Source organism: Gekko japonicus, unplaced genomic scaffold (assembly GCF_001447785.1).
Source record: "Gekko japonicus isolate JY-2015 unplaced genomic scaffold, Gekko_japonicus_V1.1 scaffold78, whole genome shotgun sequence".
Taxonomy (NCBI): Eukaryota; Metazoa; Chordata; class Lepidosauria; order Squamata; family Gekkonidae; genus Gekko; species Gekko japonicus.
The window spans coordinates 637,295-655,776 of NW_015165236.1; the positions used below are offsets into that span (position 1 = coordinate 637,295).

Sequence of the window (18,482 nt, forward strand, 5' to 3'; positions counted from 1 at the left end):
TGCTGACCCCCAAAGCATTGGGGCCGTTTATCTCGGCTGTGCCTCGAAATTTAATACAGGCTGTTTGGCGGGGGGGGGAAGGGGGGTTGACGGCAGCTCCTAGAATTGGGGAACCTGGTTTCCCTGGGCCTGGTTGTTTGGTTGTGGATTGTGTGCTCCTGGAAGGGGGAGGGGGGGAGAGAAGGGCTTCTGGGACTGGTTCTGGTCCCTAGGAGGCCCCGAAGAGTCCCGCCCCGCTCTCGACATTCTGCAAGCCGAGCAAGACAAGGGATTCCGGAGGGCGTCTCTGCAGAGGTTTAACAAGTCGTTTGGCATCGGCGTCACCTTGTTTTTTACTGCGTCGACTTCTCCATTCTTGCGTTTCGTAACGTCCCGTCCTGTTCTGGTTTTATTGTGTGTTATTCCGGCCTTTATTGCGGTGACTCTGTGCTTTGTACCATTCCTGGAACACGGCTGAATTTTGTAAATAAAGAAAGAGCACGTGAACGCTTGAGGTTTGCCTTATCCTGGATCGGTCCTTCGAGGTCAGAACTGTCTGCTCCGACGGGCAGCGGCTCTCCCGGATCTCAGGCAAAGGAGGGCCTTTCCCATCCCCTCCTGCCTGGTCCTGTTTAACTGGAGATGCTGCCAGGGACTGAACCTGGGACCTTCTGCGTGCCGAGCAGAGGCTCTGGCACTGAGCCACAGCCCCTCTCTGCAGCTTTCCAGGGTCTCAGGCAGAGGTCGTTTCTGTCGCCTACTGCCTGGTCCTTTTTAACTGGAGATGCTGCCGGGGACTGAACCTGGGACCTCCTGCATGCCAAGCAAAAGCAGAGGCTCTGCCACTGAGCCACGGCCCCTCCCCAGTAAATTAAACTCCAAAGAGAGGCGGGCTTTAGGAGGGTCTGCACCTCTGCTTTGACAGCCCGGCCCCCCTCTGCGCAGCCGTCCTAGAGGACCGGAAGTGCGTGTTGATGCGCTGCGCCTCCCTTGGCCGGGCGTTGTGGGGGATTCCCATCCTGCCAGTGACCTGGCCTCACCTGCATTCCCCAGGACTGAGATCACAGCGTCCCGAGCTCATGGCTGCCTCCTTTGTGGGCGGCACTGTTTGCCCTTTAAACAACTGCCACGCTGTCTCCTTCCCAGGCCCTCTCCCGTAAATAAAACGTAGGTGGATTTGTTTGTTTTGGAACTGAGTTTTAACTTGAGGATATCAGGAGGGCTTTGCTGGGTCAGACCAGGGAGGGTCCCTCCAGTCCAGCCTCCCGTCTCACACAGTGGCCAGCCAGCTCCCCTGGAGGACCAGCAACAGGGCATGGAAGCCGAGGCCTTCCCATGAGAAGGACACCAGAAGAGCCCTGCTGGGTCAGACCACTGAGGGTCCATCTAGTCCAGCCTCCCGTCTCACACAGGGGCCGGCCAGTTCCTCTGGAGGGCCAGCAACAGGATATAGAGGCCGAGTCCTCTCTCTGATGCTGGCTCTGGGATTCAGAGGTTGACTGCCTCTGAACGGGGAGGTTCTCCTCAGTCACCGTGGCCAGTTCTCCTCTCCGAAGCTCTCTAATCCCCGCTTAACGTAGTTGTGTGGCTCTTTGGCGGTGCTCAGAAGAAAGACAGGCAACGCCTGATTTGAAGGTGACTCGGGAAGAGGCCAAACGCCCTCTGTCCTGACCGCCCACAGCGTCTCATTGAAACCGGGCTGTGATGTGGCATGCCGAGCCCCGGCTGCTTTCTGCCAGTCCAACCCCAGTCTGGGTGAGAGACACTGGGCGTGCAGGGAGCCCATTGGTGAGGAAGCATGCGCCTCGGCCAGCGTGGCGATTCAATTAGGTCTGCTCGGAGATCCGGTGCAGAAACAGTACTCCTGAGAGGGTCCCCACCCTTTAATTTGGAAGCGTCCTCCTGTTGTTTGAGCGTGTGCCCAGAGAGGCGTTGTTGTGCAGTGCGGGGTCATTTGCGGCTGTCCCCTTCCCTGCCGTCTCTTGCATGCCCCTTGCCCAAAGTGCCCAGCTCTGCCAGGGCTCCAATGGACCTCTCAGGCCTCAAGGCTGTGATGCGGCCGCTGGTGTGTGCGGGGCTGTGCCGTTCGCGGCCGGGCGCAGCCGGAGGTCCAACGCTCAACACGATCTGCCGGGACGAGTAGCCGTCAGACGGGGAGAGCTGGGTCCCGATCCCCACTCTGCCGTGATGCTCTGCGTGTCAGCCACCATCTCCCAGCTACCTCGCAGGGTTGTTGTGAGAGCTTAACGTCGGGCTTGTGCTTTTCCATCTGAGCCCCCTTGCTCTGTGGCATCCCCTTCTTCCAAACGTGGGGACCCACAGACGTCCTCTAAACACGAGGCGGTGGTTCTCTGGACTGCTGTTCCCACAGAGGGTGAGAGCAAGGCCTCTGAACATGTGCAGAGTTCGGCCATGAGCTTCTGTACACCCCAGCTGCTGCCTTTCACCGGCCCGGGTCTTGGTCTGTGCTTGAAACCAGACGTCTCAGGACTCCCACCAGGACAAAAAAAAGTAAAACCCATTTTTGTTTTGTTTCCCCCCCCCCTTTTGTGCCCGCAGAAGAGTATGCTGGGAGGCTTCCGAGATGAACGACTCTGAAAGGAAGCAGTTCGGTTCGGCGGAGGAGGAACGAGATTACTGGAGGGAGCGGGCCAGGGAATACAAGCAGTGGTAACGCTCCTGGGTTTTTCGGTGGGCTGTCAGCTCTGTGCGGGGGAGGGGAGCCCTGATTTGGAGCCCCTTCCCCCGCTTCAGGGTATCAGAAAGTGGGGGGGGGAATGGCCACTGGGGGCTCCATTACACCCGATGGAGGCCGGTCCCCATAGGGCAGGGGTGGCCAAACTGTGGCTCAGGAGCCGCATGCGGCTCTTTCACACATACTGTGTGGCTCCCGGCAGGGCAGCTGGGGAAGCGAAGGGGAGGCGTGCTTCCCTGATCAATCGTCCCTTCCTGAGCCAGCGTTCCCTTTCCTGGGTAGGCTTGGGGCAGGGGGGAGCAGAGAAAGAAAGCAACTTTAGCTTGAAATGCCTTCTCAAAGGCCCCCCCCCCCCAAGACTACAGATATCATTGGACAAATAAATATAATTATCAATATCTATTTTTATTTATTTATTTATTTTTATTTATTTATATTTATAAGTTCAATTTATAGCCCTCCCTCCCTGCTATGCGGGCTCAGGGCGGCTCACAATCAGGCATAAGCCCGCACGTAAAACACAATTAAAACCATTTCAAATCATTTCTACAATATTACAACATGATTAAGTGCTCTGGATGTTTCGGATTGATCTTCCATAAAGGTGACGTATCCCCTTTGCTTTTATTTTTGGCAGTCTCCTTTACTGTTACTAAAAAGCAAATTTGCATGTTATTCAATAAAAACATGTCTGTAATATTTGATCTTCTTTGTGGTCTCTGTGCTTCACACCAATGGGATCTAGTGCGCCTGCGCTGGACCGATCGGTGCTGTAGCAAGCTCTTTTCAACGGATTTTTGCGCCCATTCCCTCAGGCAAGCAGAGGAACCCCACTGCGCATGCCCAGAGTGGCGGGCGCGGACATCCCGCCAGTTCCCACAGCCTAACTCCTTAGTTTTTACGTCGTTTTTACTCCACTGGAGCATTGGCAGTGAAGGCATCAAACTATCTTGCATGTATGAACCGATACCAATATGCCCTTTGGGAGCAAATGTCCGAATTACTAGTTCACCTGCCAGAGGACAAACTCCATGTTCACGTCATGTGGCTCTCAAACATGTGATGTTTATTCTATGTGGCTCTTTGGTTAAGCAAGTTTGGCCAGCCCTGCCATAGGGTATAATGGAGAATTGATCAATGGGGGGGGGGGGCTGGTTTTTGAGGTAGAGGCACCAGATTTTCCGCATAGCTGCTGGTGCTTCTCCTCAAAACCCCTCCCCCCCCCCCAGGTTTCAAAAAAATTGGACCGGGGGGTCCAGTTCTATGAGCCCCAAAAGAAGATCCCCCGTTATTTCCAGTGGAGGGAAAGCGTCTAATAAAAGGAACGCAGTCCCTTGGCCAGCTCGCCTGGAACCCTCTTCGGAGTTCAGTCGCGCGTCTTCCCTCCCCTCTCTCCGCGCCTCCCAGTAAGTCCCCTCGCCCCTCAGAGCAGGGGTCCCTGGCCTTTTCGAGCCCGCAGGCGGAGCAGATGCAGCCACAAAATGGCTGCCACGGGAGGCGGAGCCAGCCACAAAATGGCTGCCCCAGCTTGCCCTCAGCCACAAAGTGAAGATCCCCACGCAGTGGCGGCTGCTGAGGCTGCGCTGTGTTTTTTTTAAAACCCACACAGCCCATCAAACTTCCAGTGGCCAATCAGAAGTCCTGCTGGGCAGGAGCCCCGCCCTCTTTGTAAAAACACCCCGTGGGCCCCAGAAACGGTGTCAGCGCGTCTCACGGAGCCCACGGGCCCTGCCTTGGGGACCGCGGCTGTAGAGGTTGGAGAATTAAGCTCCTGAATTTCCACCGTTGGTTCATTCGTTTTCAAAGCCAGCTTTCTAGCCCTTGAGACATACGTGAGCTCGTGGGCCTCACCTGCTGAATTATGGCCTTCCCTGCGCCAGCCCTGACTGGTCAGACCAGAATAAGTCAAGCAACAGAGCAGATATTGGAGATTGGATTAAATCACAAACACTTGATTCGGCGTGCATAGTTTCTACCAATGTTCCCTCTAAGCTGTGGAGTCTTGTGAGCAAAAATTCTACTTTGTGAGCTACTGGCATTAAAGTTTTGAGCGAATGATTTGGCTACTGAATACATTAGTTTGCTTTGGAGTCATTCATCCTGAGCTAAGACAAAAATGTGTGAGCTGGAGGCTAAAAAACTGTGAGCTAGCTCACACTAACTCAGCTTAGAGGGAACGCTGGTTTCTACAGGTTGCGGAACCCCCCTTCCCCCTGCACGCAGGGTTTGCCATTCTGTGGAGTTCTAACTTTGCTGAATAAAGCCCTTCCAGCCCACTTCCGATGCACTTTTGCAACCCGATTTTACGATGCGAAAGGGCAAGATCTATTTACCAACCGAAGTGCCTTGAGCGCACATTATTCAGCGGGCGTGGAGGCCGCCCAGGGTCCGCCTTACTTATTCTGCCTCCTCTTTTCAGTGCCGAGAACGCTCAGGCGGAGTTGCGGGAGTTTCAAGAGGGAAGCCGGGAATATGAAGCCGAGCTGGAGACTCAGCTGCAGCAGACGGAGTCCCGGAACAAGGACCTCCGGTCGGAGAACGGCCGGCTCCGGATGGAAATCGAGGCTGCCAAGGTGAGGGGGGGGAGTGGGACACACTGAACCAAGCTTGGTTGCCTACCAACCCACTGCCGCCTCCTCTGGAGCAGGGTCCGGGCGCGGTCGTCTGGCAGCGGCGTCCAAACTGCCGCCTGGGTCCGGCCGGCTGGTGCTCGGTCGGCTTGGCACGTCCTCCCGGTTTCCATGGGGTGTTGGGACGTCGGCCAAACGCGTGTTGTTGATCTGTCTCTGGGTTTCTTTGAGATGGTGACGGGGGCTCCCCAAACCAAAGACCGGGGAGTTCCCATCATAAAAGGAGGAGGAGTGAATTAGCAAAGAGGAGGAGGAGGAGGAGAACCCTGTAGGGACCGGATTTCACGGGGCAGAAGCAACCCTCTTGGCATCAAACGCCAGGAAAGGATGGGGATCGTTGGCACCCTCTTATCAAGAACCGGAGGCGGGAACCCATCACCCTGGGAGACAATGGGCCTGTTGATCCCCTGCGCGGCAGCCGGCAAGGGAGAGAACAGAGACCCCATTGATGCCCCCGTCAGCTGGCCCTGGCGGGGGAAGGGGGTGCCCTCGAGCCTGTGCTGGAGACGAGTCAGTTGTGGGTGTTTTGCTCTGGCCAGCCTTCTAAGGCAGGGGTGTCGACTCATCTGGTACGAGGGCCGGATCTGACATAAATGAGACCTTGTTGGGCCGGGCCGTGTGTGTCATAAAATGTAACGCCAGGTAGCGGGGATATAAACTTGATAAAGGACACCAACACAAAGGGCTTTTTTAAAAACTTAAAATAAACACATGCTTAAAACATGAGCACTCTTGCAATATTTTGCTTATTTAACTGTCTGATAACTGACACCTCTTGCTCTGAATTATTGCATCGAAATGCCTGTGCTGTTGCAATCTTGAGTGTGCTGTTCAGGTGTGTATCTATAAGCTGCAAACCTACGAGGACGCAGCAGCAGCAGAACTGGAAGAAGCAGCAGAAGACAGCCAGTTCCACTGCTAGGGCCTGGATAGAAGCCCTCCGGGGGCCTGGTTCGGCCCCTGGGCCACATGTTTGACACCCCTGTTCTAAGGGCTCCGAGAGAGGAGGCAGCATCTATATTGACAGTCCTGGAATCCACCCGCCGCAGCCCCCCAAAAAAACCCGCTTTTCCTGTATCAGCTGCAAAAATTCACACCTGCGGAACCCAAATATTCAGGGGAAACCTGGAGGTGGAAAATTGGGGTGGGAGAAATCTTGTGTAGGAAGTGTTGGCTGGGGGGGGACAAGGTAGCCCCCTTTGTGAGGCAAGTGGGGGGCAGCCTGGCCAAGGGCCCGCACTGAGGAACGGCCGCAGGCTGACTCTAGAGTTTACCCGTCACGGCTTCCCCGAGGCCTCGGTAAAGAAGGCCGAAAAGGAACCCTGGTGGATCAGTCCGAAGCGGATCCATGTGGTGCGGTCGACGGCCAGGTGAGGCACGAAGTGAGGCTCTTGCTTCCCCCCCCCCCCCCCCCCCCCAACCGGGCGGTTGAACAAAAAAGACACAGAGAAGGTTCCCTTTAGCCCCAAGGGATTTCTCCTCTGCCCTTTGCCCAGTTCCCCCTTTGAAACCATCTAAATGGGCTCACTGACGCGGCTGTCGATTAATTCTGCTGCTCGCACCTGTCGTGGGAATTGTGTTTCGGAGACCACCAGTCCCCTCCCAGGAGCCCTGCGCTGTGCTGGTCGCTCCATTTAAGATGCGTCGACAACTGCACAGGGGTTGGGTCCAGATGAGTTCTGCAGAGAATGCAAAACAGAATCAGGGTCTGATGTCTGCAATGCTCCCTCTAAGCTGTGGAGTCTCGTGAGCAGAAATCCTACTCTGTGAGCTCCTGGCATTCAAGTTGTGAGCGAGCGATTTGGCTCCTGCATACATTAGTTTGCTCTGGATCCCTCCTTCCTGAGCCGAGACAAAAATGTGTGAGCCAGAGGCTAAAAGACTGTGAGCTAGCTCACGCTCACTCAGCTTAGAGGAAACACTGGTTGTCTGTAGGGTCCCGCAGAGCTCACTGTAAGGAGGATTCTGTTGTGTGGCGCCACTTGATGTGTCATGTTCCTGCTTACGCTATGCTTCAGTTTCTAGCTTTGAGGTTTCCGGTTGGTTCTACTAAAATCCAAATTCGTGGGTTATGGAACGTCCCGTTTTGTGGAGCGTCTTGACTCACTCTGTGTCATCCATCTTGAGTCCCTCTGAGGAAGGCAGATGATAAATGACGTGGATCAGTTTTTTGAATAAAAAGGGAAATTTCCACCCTTTTGCTTGGCGACATTGAGTTATACATGCTGCAGTGGCCACCTGTTGGAAATGGGGCACACGTCTCTGCTGGTGCAGTATACTCCCACTTCCCTTCGGTTGTGCATACGCGAGAGGGGCTGTGGCTCAGTGGAAGAGCCTCTGCTTGGCACGCAGAAGGTCCCCAGTTCAGTCCCCGGCAGCATCTCCAGTTAAAAAGGACCAGGCGGGAGGTGATGGGGAAGACCTCTGCCTGAGACCCTGGAGAGCTGTCAAGAGGGGCTGTGGCTCAGTGGTAAGATCCTCTGCTTGGCGTGCAGAAGGTCCCCGGTTCAGTCCCCGGCAGCATCTCCAGTTAAAAAGGACCAGGCTGGAGGGGATGGGAAAGACCTCCGCCTGAGACCCTGGAGAGCTGTGAAGAGGGGCTGTGGCTCAGTGGCAGAGCTTCTGCTTGGCGTGCAGAAGGTCCCAGGTTCAATCCCTGGCATCTCCAGTTAAAAAGGATCAGGCAGGAGGTGTTGTGAAAGAGCACAGCCCAAGACCCTGGGGAGCTGTAAAGAGGGTCTGTGGCTCAGTGGCAGAGCCTCTGCTTGGCGTGCAGGAGGTCCCAGGTTCAATCCCCGGCAGCATCTCCAGTTAAAAAGGACCAGGCAGGAGGTGACGGGAAAGACCTCCGCCTGAGACCCCGGAGAGCTGTCAAGAGGGGCTGTGGCTCAGTGGCAGAGCCTCTGCTTGGCATGCAGAAGGTCCCAGGTTCAGTCCCCGGCAGCATCTTCAGTTTAAAAGGACCAGGCAGGAGGTGGTGGGAAAGACCTCCGCCTGAGACCCCGGAGAGCTGTCAAGAGGGGCCGTGGCTCAGTGGCAGAGCCTCTGCTTGGCATGCAGAAGGTTCCAGGTTCAGTCCCCGGCAGCATCTCCAGTTAAAAAGGACCTGGCAGGAGGTGATGGGAAAGACCCCTCCGCCTGAGCGCCTGGAGAGCTGTCAAGAGGGGCTGTGGCTCAGTTGCAGAGCATTTGCTTGGCATGCAGAAGGTCCCAGGTTCAATCCCTGGCAGCATCTCCAGTTAAAAAAGACCAGGCAGTAGGTGATGGGAAAGACCTCCGCCTGAGACCCTGGAGAGCTGTCAAGAGGGGCCGTGGCTCAGTGGAAGAGCCTCTGCTTGGCATGCAGAAGGTCCCAGGTTCAATCCCTGGCAGCATCTCCAGTTTAAAAGGACCAGGCAGGAGTTGGTGGGAAAGACCCCAACCTGAGACCCTGGAGAGCTGCTTCCAGTCTGAGTAGGGAACAGTGACCTTGCCGGGCCGATGGTCGGATTCAGTGTCAGGCATCTTCATGTGTGTTCCTGAGAGCTTGTGGGGGGTGGGGATGGAGCCCTGGTGGACCGTGTGGGGGCCAACCGGCCTGTCCTGCTCTCCGATGGGTGCGTGAGCAAGGCAGAGGCTGCTGCCCGGCGGTGGGGCTGGAGGCCGATGCTTTGGCTGTCCTTTCTCGGGCCAGGAGAAGCTGTCGGCGCAGCATTCCGAAGGCTACCAGCAGATGTCGGCCCTGGAGGAGGAGCTGGCCCAGACCAGAGCCGTCAAGGACCAGCTGCAGAAGTACATCCGGGAACTGGAGCAGGCGAACGACGACCTGGAAAGAGCCAAGAGGTACCTGCCTGGTGACCCTCGTGTTTTCGGGAAGGAGGCCTTCTCTAGGCGGGGGTTTCTCACCCCCACTCCCCCCTGGCCATTTTGTGGTGGGCTGCGCCTTCTGCGGCAGCCATTTTGTGGTGGTGCTCACCACCCCGTGTCAGGATTCTAAGGGGCCGACAGGTCCAGAAAGGCTGGGGACCCCCTGGGGTGGGCCAGGATGGGGCAGACCCCAGCTGGAAGGTCAGCGCCCCCCGGGGAGCTCCCTGAGCGACCGTGGGCTAGTCACTCTCGGCCTAACCAACCTCACAGGGTTGTCGTTGTTGTGAGGAAGGAATGTGGAGCAGGGGGAAGAATGATGCTGGGGGCCGCTTTGGGTCCCCCTCGGGGAGTAAAGTGGTGGACGGATACCTAAATAAATGACATGAATCTCCTCATCTGCAACAGCCGGTGACTGACCGCACAGTGAGTTTCGTTGCTGAAGAGAAACCGGAACCCGGATCCCCCCCCCCCCAGTCCAAGTCCGGTCTCTCTCTGTGGCGCCTCCACTGACTCATGTTAAGGGTAACACCTTGCGCCTTCCTCCCCTCTTTGCAGGGCCACGATCATGTCCCTGGAAGACTTTGAGCAGCGCCTGAACCAGGCCATCGAGCGGAACGCCTTCCTGGAGAGCGAGCTGGATGAGAAGGAGAACCTTCTGGAATCGGTGCAGCGCCTGAAAGACGAAGCCCGAGGTGGGCGATGGAGGCGGATCTCTCCCTCGCTCCCTTTGACTCCCGGGGGGGGGGCAGTTTTCCCCCCTCACTCCTGGGGAGGTCCCTTGCTTGCAACAGACCCCTCTGCGAGCAAAACGCTGCTTTTTCCCCACTGTTGCCCCCCCCCGTGCACCAAGAAGACAGAGCATCCCTTGCCCCAGACCGAGAGTTCCTATCTATACCTTGTGGCTAATAGCCACTGATGGACTTCTGTTCCATATGCTTAACTAATTCCCTCTTGAAGCCGTCCATGCTTGTAGCCGCCGCCACCTCCTGTGGCAGTGAATTCCAAGTGTTAATCACTCTTTGGTGGAAGAAGGACTTCCTTTTATCCATTCTAACCCAACCGCTCAGCGATTTCATGGAGTGGCCACCGTATTGTGAGAAACGGAGAAAAGTACTTCTTTCTCTACCTGCTCTATCCCGTGCATAACCTTGTAAACCTCGATCATGTCACCCCTCAGCCGTCGTTTCTCCAAGCTAAAGGGCCCCAAGCACTTTAACCTTTCCTCATAGGGGAAGTGTTCCAACTCTTTTATCATTCTAGTTGCCCTCTTCTGCAGCTTTTCCCCAAAGCTATAATATCCTTTTTGAGGTGTGGTGACCAGAACTGCACACAGTATTCCAAATGAGGTCGCACCGTCGATTTATATAGGGGCATGATGATTTTGGCTGATTTGTTTTCAGTTCCCTTCCTAATAATCCCCAGCATAGCATTGGCCTTTTTTTTATTGTGCTCGCACACTGTCTCGACATTTTCATTGAGCTATCCACTACGACTCCAAGATCTCTCTCTTGGTCAGTCTGTGCCTGTTCAGACCCCATCAATGTGTATTTATAATTAGGATTTTTGGCTCCAGTGTGCATGACTTTGCACTTGGCCACACTGAACCCCATTTGCCAGTACCTCACAAAGCAGGATTCTTGCTCACAAGAGTCCACAGCTCAGAGGGAGCCTTGGTTGGCCGGTCCTGTGGAAAGTAACTACGTGGGGGGGAGCAAAGTCTTTGGAGCAGGCTGTCCCTGGTATTTCTTACATTCCTAACAATGATAACCGGAACGGTCGCTTTCCCCCTCCAGACTTGCGCCAGGAGCTGGCCGTGCAGCAGAAGCAGGAGAAGCCGAAGACATCAGGTCAGGGGCCGGCAGAAGCGGAGCAGATGGAGACGGGCCTCCCAGCGAGCAGGCCGCCACCCTCGACCCCCGGGGCTCACAGAGGGCCAAGTGGGGGACGAAGTACCCCCGGGACATTCAGGAGGGGTAAGAGCAGGGGTCCTTTCGTAGAAAAAGAGATGCAGGAGCTCATTAGCATAACTCATTAGCATAACTCGTTTGCATAGGCCACACACCCTGACATCACCGGAAGTGTGTCAGAAGGCAACACCCACCGCTCAGGCTCCACTGGACTGTTTTGGATTGTTAGCTGTGAGGGGGGGGTGGAACGTGCAGATCTTTCCTCGCAGAGGAGGGAGAGCTTGTACCTGAATAAAACGTGGTCTTAAAAGTGCCACTGGACTGTTTTGGGTTCCTAGCTATTGGGGGGGGGGGGACGCGCAGATCTGCCTTCGCAGAGGAGGGAGACCTTGTACCTGAATAAAACTTAGTCTTAAAGGTGCCACTGGACTGTTTTGGATTGCTAGCTATGGGAGGTGGGGGGGAACGTGCAGATCTGTCCTCGCAGAGGAGGGAGAGCTTGTACCTGAATAAAACTTGGTCTTAAAGGTGCCACTAAACTTTTTTGGGCCAGGGGGCCGGGGGGGGGCTCTGCAGCTTACCTGGCTGCTACTTGCTCTGACTGAGGGCTGCTGGGAGCAGGGGGTGGGGCTTGTTGCATGTGCCCGCCCCCTGGGCTCTTTACTGCCCGAGTTCCGCTCCCGTGTGCTCCTGCAGGAAATGACCCGTGAGTAAGAGGATGCCATTCACCCAACGTCCCTTGAAAATCCAGGGCACCCCGGGGAGGAATTGGACAGCGCAGCGGCTTCTCCGTGAGGACCGTTGAAGAAATTGCAACGCAGTGCACGTCAGTGGGCTTTAATGCCATTGGAGTCCATCTGACAGACCATGAATGGGGCTAGGGGGCTGTTGGGTTGATAAGTTGCAAACGTCAACCGTGAGCTGCCCTGGGAGTTTTGCTGCACTCTGTTCCTCCTTTCAAAGGGCGTTTCAGATACAACCGGGAGGGCGGCTTCCGGTTCCGAGTCCTGAGCAATCATTGCCTGTGGAATTGCTATAGGTCCCGAGGGGCTCACTAGCACCCCAGAGCAGGAAGCAAAGATTTCCAGGGGCTGAATCCTCCTTCCAGGGTCAGTTTCCGTGCTCAAGCGCTGATTGGGCCTCGTGTGGCTTTTGTCTGTGCTGCGTGAATTGCTCTCGAGTTTCCTTTCCGACACCTCTCCCTGCTCCCCTCCCCAGGTTTGGAGGACAGCTACAGCGCCACCCCGCTCACGCCGGCAGCCCGGATTTCGGCGCTCAACATTGTGGGAGACCTGCTGCGCAAAGTGGGGGTGAGAACACGGGGGGGGGGCCTTCTGCAAACTGGCCAGGGGCGTTCCGGTCAACGGACGCGTCGCGGCTCTCCAAAGCTCTTGGAACTGGAAGGAGGGGTGGGAAGGGGCGGGAACTCCCCTCTGCATGTCAGTCCTTCGAGCAGCCAGGTGTGCTGGCGGGGGGTGGGGGGGTGACCACCAGTGTTCCCTCTAAGCTGAGTTGGTGTGAGCTAGCTCACAGTTTTTTAGCGGCCTCCAGCCCACACATTTTTGTCTCAGCTCAGGAAGGATGGCTCCAGAGCAAACTGATTTATGCAGCAGCCAAATCGCTTGCTTGCTCACATGCCAGGAGCTCACAAAATGGAATTTTTGCTCACAAGACTCCACAGCTTAGAGCAGTGTTCCCTCTAAGCTGAGTTGGTGTGAGTTAGCTCACAGTTTTTGAGCCTCCAGCCCACACCTTTTTGTCTTCGCTCAGGAGGGATGGCTCCAGAGCAGGCTAATTTATGCAGTACAGCCAAATCGCTCGCTCGCTCGCTCACAACTTCAGTGCCAGTGGCTCACAAAGTGGGATTTTTGCTCACCGGACTCCACAGCTTAGAGCAGTGTTCCCTCTAAGCTGAGTTGGTGTGAGCTAGCTCACAGTTTTTTAGCCTCCAGCCCACACCTTTTTGTCTTCGCTCAGGAAGGAGGGCTCCAGAGCAGGCTGATTTATGCAGTACAGCCAGATCGCTCGCTTGCACACAACTTCAGTGCCAGTGGCTCACAAAGTGGGATTTTTGCTCACCGGACTCCACAGCTGAGCGGGAGCTTTGGTGACCACCTGCTCTGGCCGGATGGGGCTCAGGACAGATAAGCAGAGGTGGTTTGCCATGGCCTACCTCTGCATAGCAGAGGGTCAGGGTCACTAAACCACTGACAATCTGTCGAACAAAAGGCCCTTCATTCTCCATCTCCAGCCAGTTCTCTGTTGCCCGACAACCTCAATATTACGAGTTAAGCTCCGGTACCTGCGGAGCAAAGTTCCTTAAAGTGTGGGGAAATTCACTGAGGGGACAGTGCTCCCTCCAAGCTGAGTTGGTGTGAGGGAGCTCACAGTTTTTTAGCCTCTGGCTGACACATTTTCGTCTGAGCTCAGGAAGGGATGGCTCCAGAGCAAACTCACTTGTGCAGTAGCTATATCGCTCGCTTCACACCTTTAATGCCGGTAGCTCACAAAGTAGTGTTTTTGCGCACAAGACTCCACAGCTGAGAGGGAGCATTGCTGAGGGAGACGGGGAAATTCTCCCCCACAGAACCCCATTCAAATGAACTTCCGTGCAGCTCCTGTTTGTTTCCGTGGAGGAGACGTCCCTCCCGGGATCGTGCCCACGGGCTCTTTGGCATAGTTGGGGTGTTCCTTGCATTCTTCAGGCACCACGCTGGGAGACTCTGCTTCTGTGGGCAGCAGAACACTTTTGCAAAAACCAGCTCCCGCCCTGGCCCAGATATCGATTCCCTTCATTTAGACCGCTGACGTACCACCTCTCCAGCTTTCCGTCCACGCCAGACCCCAAGTCCTTCTTGGGACCGGCTGCCGTTCCGGGCTGTAGATCTCCTTTTTAGAGGTCGCTTGGTCTAGAATCGGGACAAAACCCGCATTTTTTGCCCTAGGCCCTGGAGTCGAAACTGGCCTCCTGCCGCCACTTCGTGTACGACCAGACTCCTTACCGGAGCGCCTTTCCCCCGTCCGTCTGCTTGAACAGAGACGCCTTCGACCGGCGGCCGAGCGGGCCGCATGGGTGAGTAAGCAGCCTCTCGGATTCTGTCTGGAAACATTGGACTTCACAACTGCATTGTAAAATACGAGGGGAGGGGGAAATCTTGTGATTGCTGGTGGAGCTGTGAGGGAAGGCCAGTTGGACTCTTATATCTGAAGAAGAAGAGAAGAGATTGGATTTATACCCCGCCCTTCACTACCCAAAGGAGTCTCAGAGCGGCTGACAAACTCCTTTCCCTCCCCCTCCCCACAACAGGCACCCTGTGAGGACGGCGGGGCCGAGAGAGCTCTTTCGAGGACCGCTCTTGTGGGAACAGCTCTGAGAGAACTTGTGACTGACCCAAGGTCACACCAGCGGCTGTACGAGGGGGAGGAGCAGGGAATGAAACCTGGTTCTCCCAGATCGGAGTCTGTGCTCTTAACCGCTACACCAGACTGGCTTTAGAGAATGGGAAGCACATAGTGATGCAGCAGAGAAACAGCAGCAAAAGAGGAAACTGTGCAGTCTTGGTTGTCGGAGGAAGAATACACTGGGGGACGGGCACCACGGACTTCCTGGTCTGCCTCCCGCTTTCGGTCCCTGACCGTTGGCACTGCAGTAGTCAAGCCAAAGTCTGGAGGAAGGCATTGGGGGGGGGGAAGCAGGGAGGGAGAAGGGGCGGAGCCACGGAAGAGCAGGCCTGTCAGGAACCTGTAGATAGGAGCGCTGGAGGGGAGGGGGCGTGGGACCGCCAGGAGAGAAAGACGGGGTCTGCGTATTCTGTTGCCCCAGTGCCCGGCTTGAAATGGGAGGGGGGAAGGGTACCTCTCAGGCAGTGTCCCCTCTAAGTTGAGTTAGTGTGAGGCAGCTCACGGTTTTTTAGCCTCTGGCTCACTTTTTTTTTCTCCTCAGCTCAGGAAGGAGGGCTCCAGAGCAAACTGATTTATGCAGCGGCCAAATCTCTCGCTCGCAACTTTAACGCCAGTCGCTCACAAAGTAGAATTTTTGCTCACAAGGCTCCACCGGCTTAGAGGGAGCATCACTCGCAGGGGTGTTAGCAGAGCCGTAAGAACCGGAGAGCAGCCCTGCGGGATCAGGCGGTAACCTCACGCGGTACCCAGCCCGTTGCCCCGGAGGGCAAAACAAACGGGGCACAGAGGCCGAGGCCTGCCCCGGAGCTTGCCTGGAAGCCAAGAGCAGGGATGGGCGGTCTGGGGTGGGAACAGCTGAAACCTGCACCGCCCTCTGCTGTAGTTCTGTATCCAGCTGTGCTGCTGGAAGACGGGCCTCTCGGCCCCCACCTCTGAGATAAAGCTCAGCTCCGTCCCCGCTCCCCCCCCCGAGCAAGTTTCAGCTGGAGCGTCCCGGGTTTGATTCCCCACTCCTCCACTTGCAGCTGCTGGATGACCTTGGGCAAGCCATAGTTCTGTCAGAGCTGTTCTTGAAAAAGAGCCAGTTTGGCGTCGTGGTTAAGTGCGCGGACTCTAACCTGGGAGACCCGGGTTTGATTACCCACTCCTCCACTTGCAGTTGCTGGATGACCTTGGTCAAGCCGTAGTTCTGACAAGAGCTGTCCTTGAAAAAGAGCAGTTTCTGTCAAGAGCTCTCTCAGCCCCGATTACCTCCCAGGGTGTCTGTCTGTTGTGGGCAGGGGAAGGGAAAGGAGTTTGTGAGCCACTCTGAGACTCCTTTGGGTAGTGAAGGGCCATGGGATATACATTCAATCTCTTCTTCTTTTGGCCAAAACAGCGAGGGCCGGAAGTTGGCTTGGCGACTCCCACGACCTCAGCCCTTCCAGGGACTCCAGCGTGGTCTTGTTGTCCTTACTGAAACCTCTTCTGTCTTGTTTTTTTAAAAACCAGGTTGGTTAAGCGGCTGGAGATGGGAACGCAACCCTTGAACCTCCCCGGGCCAATGGGCCTCCCACCCCAAGGAGTAGTCCAGATGCTTCTCTGAGGGACCAAACAGCACGCCACATCCCCGGACGTGGGACTTTTAATTTTTCCCCCCCAATTTGTAACAGGATACTAACAGACAGAAACTCACCTGTGGCAGAGGGGAAGAGGTGGGGCGGAAGACCCCTGATGAAGGGAATGAACGGCACCGCTTTCTACCTGGCCGGGGGGGGGGGTCGTCGGGCAGTGCCAGGAGGGGGCACTGCCGCAGCATGAGGAACGACCTCCCTGCGAGGAAGGCGAGTCCTGCCTTGATGTTCTCCGAAGGGCAAAGAACGTTCTTCCCTCCGTCCCACTGCTTCGACCCCTTTCCCCAGATAGTCGCCTGCCCAGTTGAGCCTTACAGTTCTGTGCCACTGCCTTATGTGTATGTGTCCACCTGCAGAGTTTCCCCTGCTTCCTGCCGGCACTCACAAGTCGTCGTCGGGGGCCCCTAAGATGTCATCTTGGCATTGGACTCTGAACCAGGCCGCAAACAAATTAGAAAGGATTGCAGGAGGGAGACGGGCGCGCCCTCTACGGGGACGAGAGCCTGGGTTTATCTGCCAGCGCTACACTTTTATTTCTTCGAGGATTTTTAATGTGGCCTGACGGCAGAGCCAACTCGGCATCCCGCCTCTCGCTCGCTTAAGTGCCTTTTGCACACCTCTGGGAGTCGCTAAGGAATCCAGAAGTGGACGGGGGAGGGGGTGATTTCTTTTTCTATGCCCGCGCGCACGGCCATTCTCGCCTGATGACGACGGGGCCCTGCGCATGTTTAAAAGGTGCCGGGATTTAACATCAGGCTTTGTGCTGCCAGAGTTTTGTAAGTTGAAGCTTGTATTGTGTGTTATAAACCAAGGCAAAAAGGGTGGAGTTGTCTGGTGTTGTGCTTTTCTGGCCAGCGGAGGGAGGAGCGTCCCGTATCGGACTCACGGCAACCGAGGGGGCTGTCCTTTTTGCACAGCGGTTTTGGCTTTCCACGGAGTCTGTGCGGGACAAGGTGCCTTTCTGCTTCCTCGGGGTCCGGGCCGAAGCAGCGGCCCCTCCCAAGACTGTTTGGAAAGGCTTAAAATAGCTGGTGTGGCTTATGCAGTGAACGGAAGACACGGAAAGGGAAAGAGCTGGTCACTTTTGCTTATGGGGGGGCCTCTTCTATGCTAATAGTGTGGGCCGCCGGGTTTTCATAGAAGTCCCTTCTCGTTGGAGGGCCGGCAAGCTGGCATTTTAGGATAAGGGGAGGGCTGACGAAGTCCTAGCGGGGGGTGGGGGAATCTCTCAGCATCTGCCTTAACTGCAAAGTCACAACCAGAATTTCCCACCGCCCAGTCTCTTTAGAGGCTGGCAGGAGGGAATTAGATGTCCATCAGTGGTTCTTAGCCACAAGGTATAGATGGGACATTCATTCAGGGGCAGTGATGCTCTGTCTTCTTGGTGCTTGGGGGGGGGCACAGTGGGAGGGCTTCTGGAGTTCTGGCCCCACTGGTGGACCTCCTGATGGCCCCCTGGTATTTTTGGCCCCTGTGTGACACAGACTGTGGGACTGGATGGGCCATTGGCCTGATCCAGCATGGCTTCTCTTATATTCTTATGTCTGGGGCAGTGATGCTCTGTCTTCTTGGTGCTTGGGGGGGGCAACAGTGGGAGGGCTTCTGGTGTCCTAGCCCCACTGGTAGACCTCCCAAGGGCACTTGGGTTTTGGCCACTGTGTAACCCAAAGAGTTGGGCTGGATGGGCCATTGGACCGATCCAACATGGCTTCTCTTACGTTCTTATGTCTGGGGCAGTGATGCTCTGTCTTCTTGGTGCTTTGGGGGGAGGGCAACAGTGGGAGGGGGCTTCTAGTGCCCTGGCCCCACTGCTGGACCTCCTGATGGCCCCTGGTATTTTTGGCCCCTGTGTGACACAGAGTGTTGGACTGGATGGGCCACTGGCCTGATCCAATATTGGCATCTCTCATGTTCTTAAGCCCAGCTTTGGCACTGACCCTGTTTTGCCCCCCCTCCCCCAAGGAGGGGCGGTCTGCAGGGGAGTCCTTTTTGCCTCTCCCACCTCCCTCCAAGGGCTGGGAAATGCTGTAAAAACCTTGGTGGGCTGATGGAGGGCAGAAAGGTCCTGTGCTGCTCCCCCCACAGAAAGCCATTCCAAGCGGCACACCTCCTGTTCCATTTTTTAAAAATATTTATTCCTTCTCTTCCATGCCCTATATTGGAGTGACAGTGTAATGCCCAGTCGGCACCCTGAAATGACTCGGGAGTCGCTCATCTTGCCAGAGGACGGACGTTGCAGCGGGACCCAGCCGCTTACCGGCTCCGTGCCTGAGCCAAGTTTATTGGCCTGGGAAAAGAGAGAGTCTTTGGAAAGCTTAAAAAATACCACGCGTACTGCCAGGGATTCCCGGTAAAGATTCCAAAACAAATGTTGTGATTTTATAAACCTTTTCTTTTTATTAGTGCGTGT

General features: G+C 55.8%; 1 protein-coding gene across 1 annotated transcript in view; it reads left to right on the top strand.

Moving 5' to 3' along the window:
- The window catches only part of NDE1 (nudE neurodevelopment protein 1), a 19,770-nt gene extending 2,889 nt beyond the window's left edge, over positions 1–16,881 (top strand). Inside the window, exons 2-9 of the mRNA XM_015409916.1 lie at positions 2,530–2,649; positions 5,094–5,247; positions 8,978–9,126; positions 9,706–9,842; positions 10,944–11,123; positions 12,276–12,367; positions 14,003–14,130; positions 15,951–16,881. Coding sequence (XP_015265402.1) covers positions 2,564–2,649; positions 5,094–5,247; positions 8,978–9,126; positions 9,706–9,842; positions 10,944–11,123; positions 12,276–12,367; positions 14,003–14,130; positions 15,951–16,044 — 1,020 coding nt within the window. The 5' untranslated portion in view covers positions 2,530–2,563 and the 3' untranslated portion in view covers positions 16,045–16,881. The remainder of the gene's footprint in view (positions 1–2,529; positions 2,650–5,093; positions 5,248–8,977; positions 9,127–9,705; positions 9,843–10,943; positions 11,124–12,275; positions 12,368–14,002; positions 14,131–15,950) is intronic.
- The last annotated feature ends 1,601 nt before the right edge of the window (positions 16,882–18,482 follow it).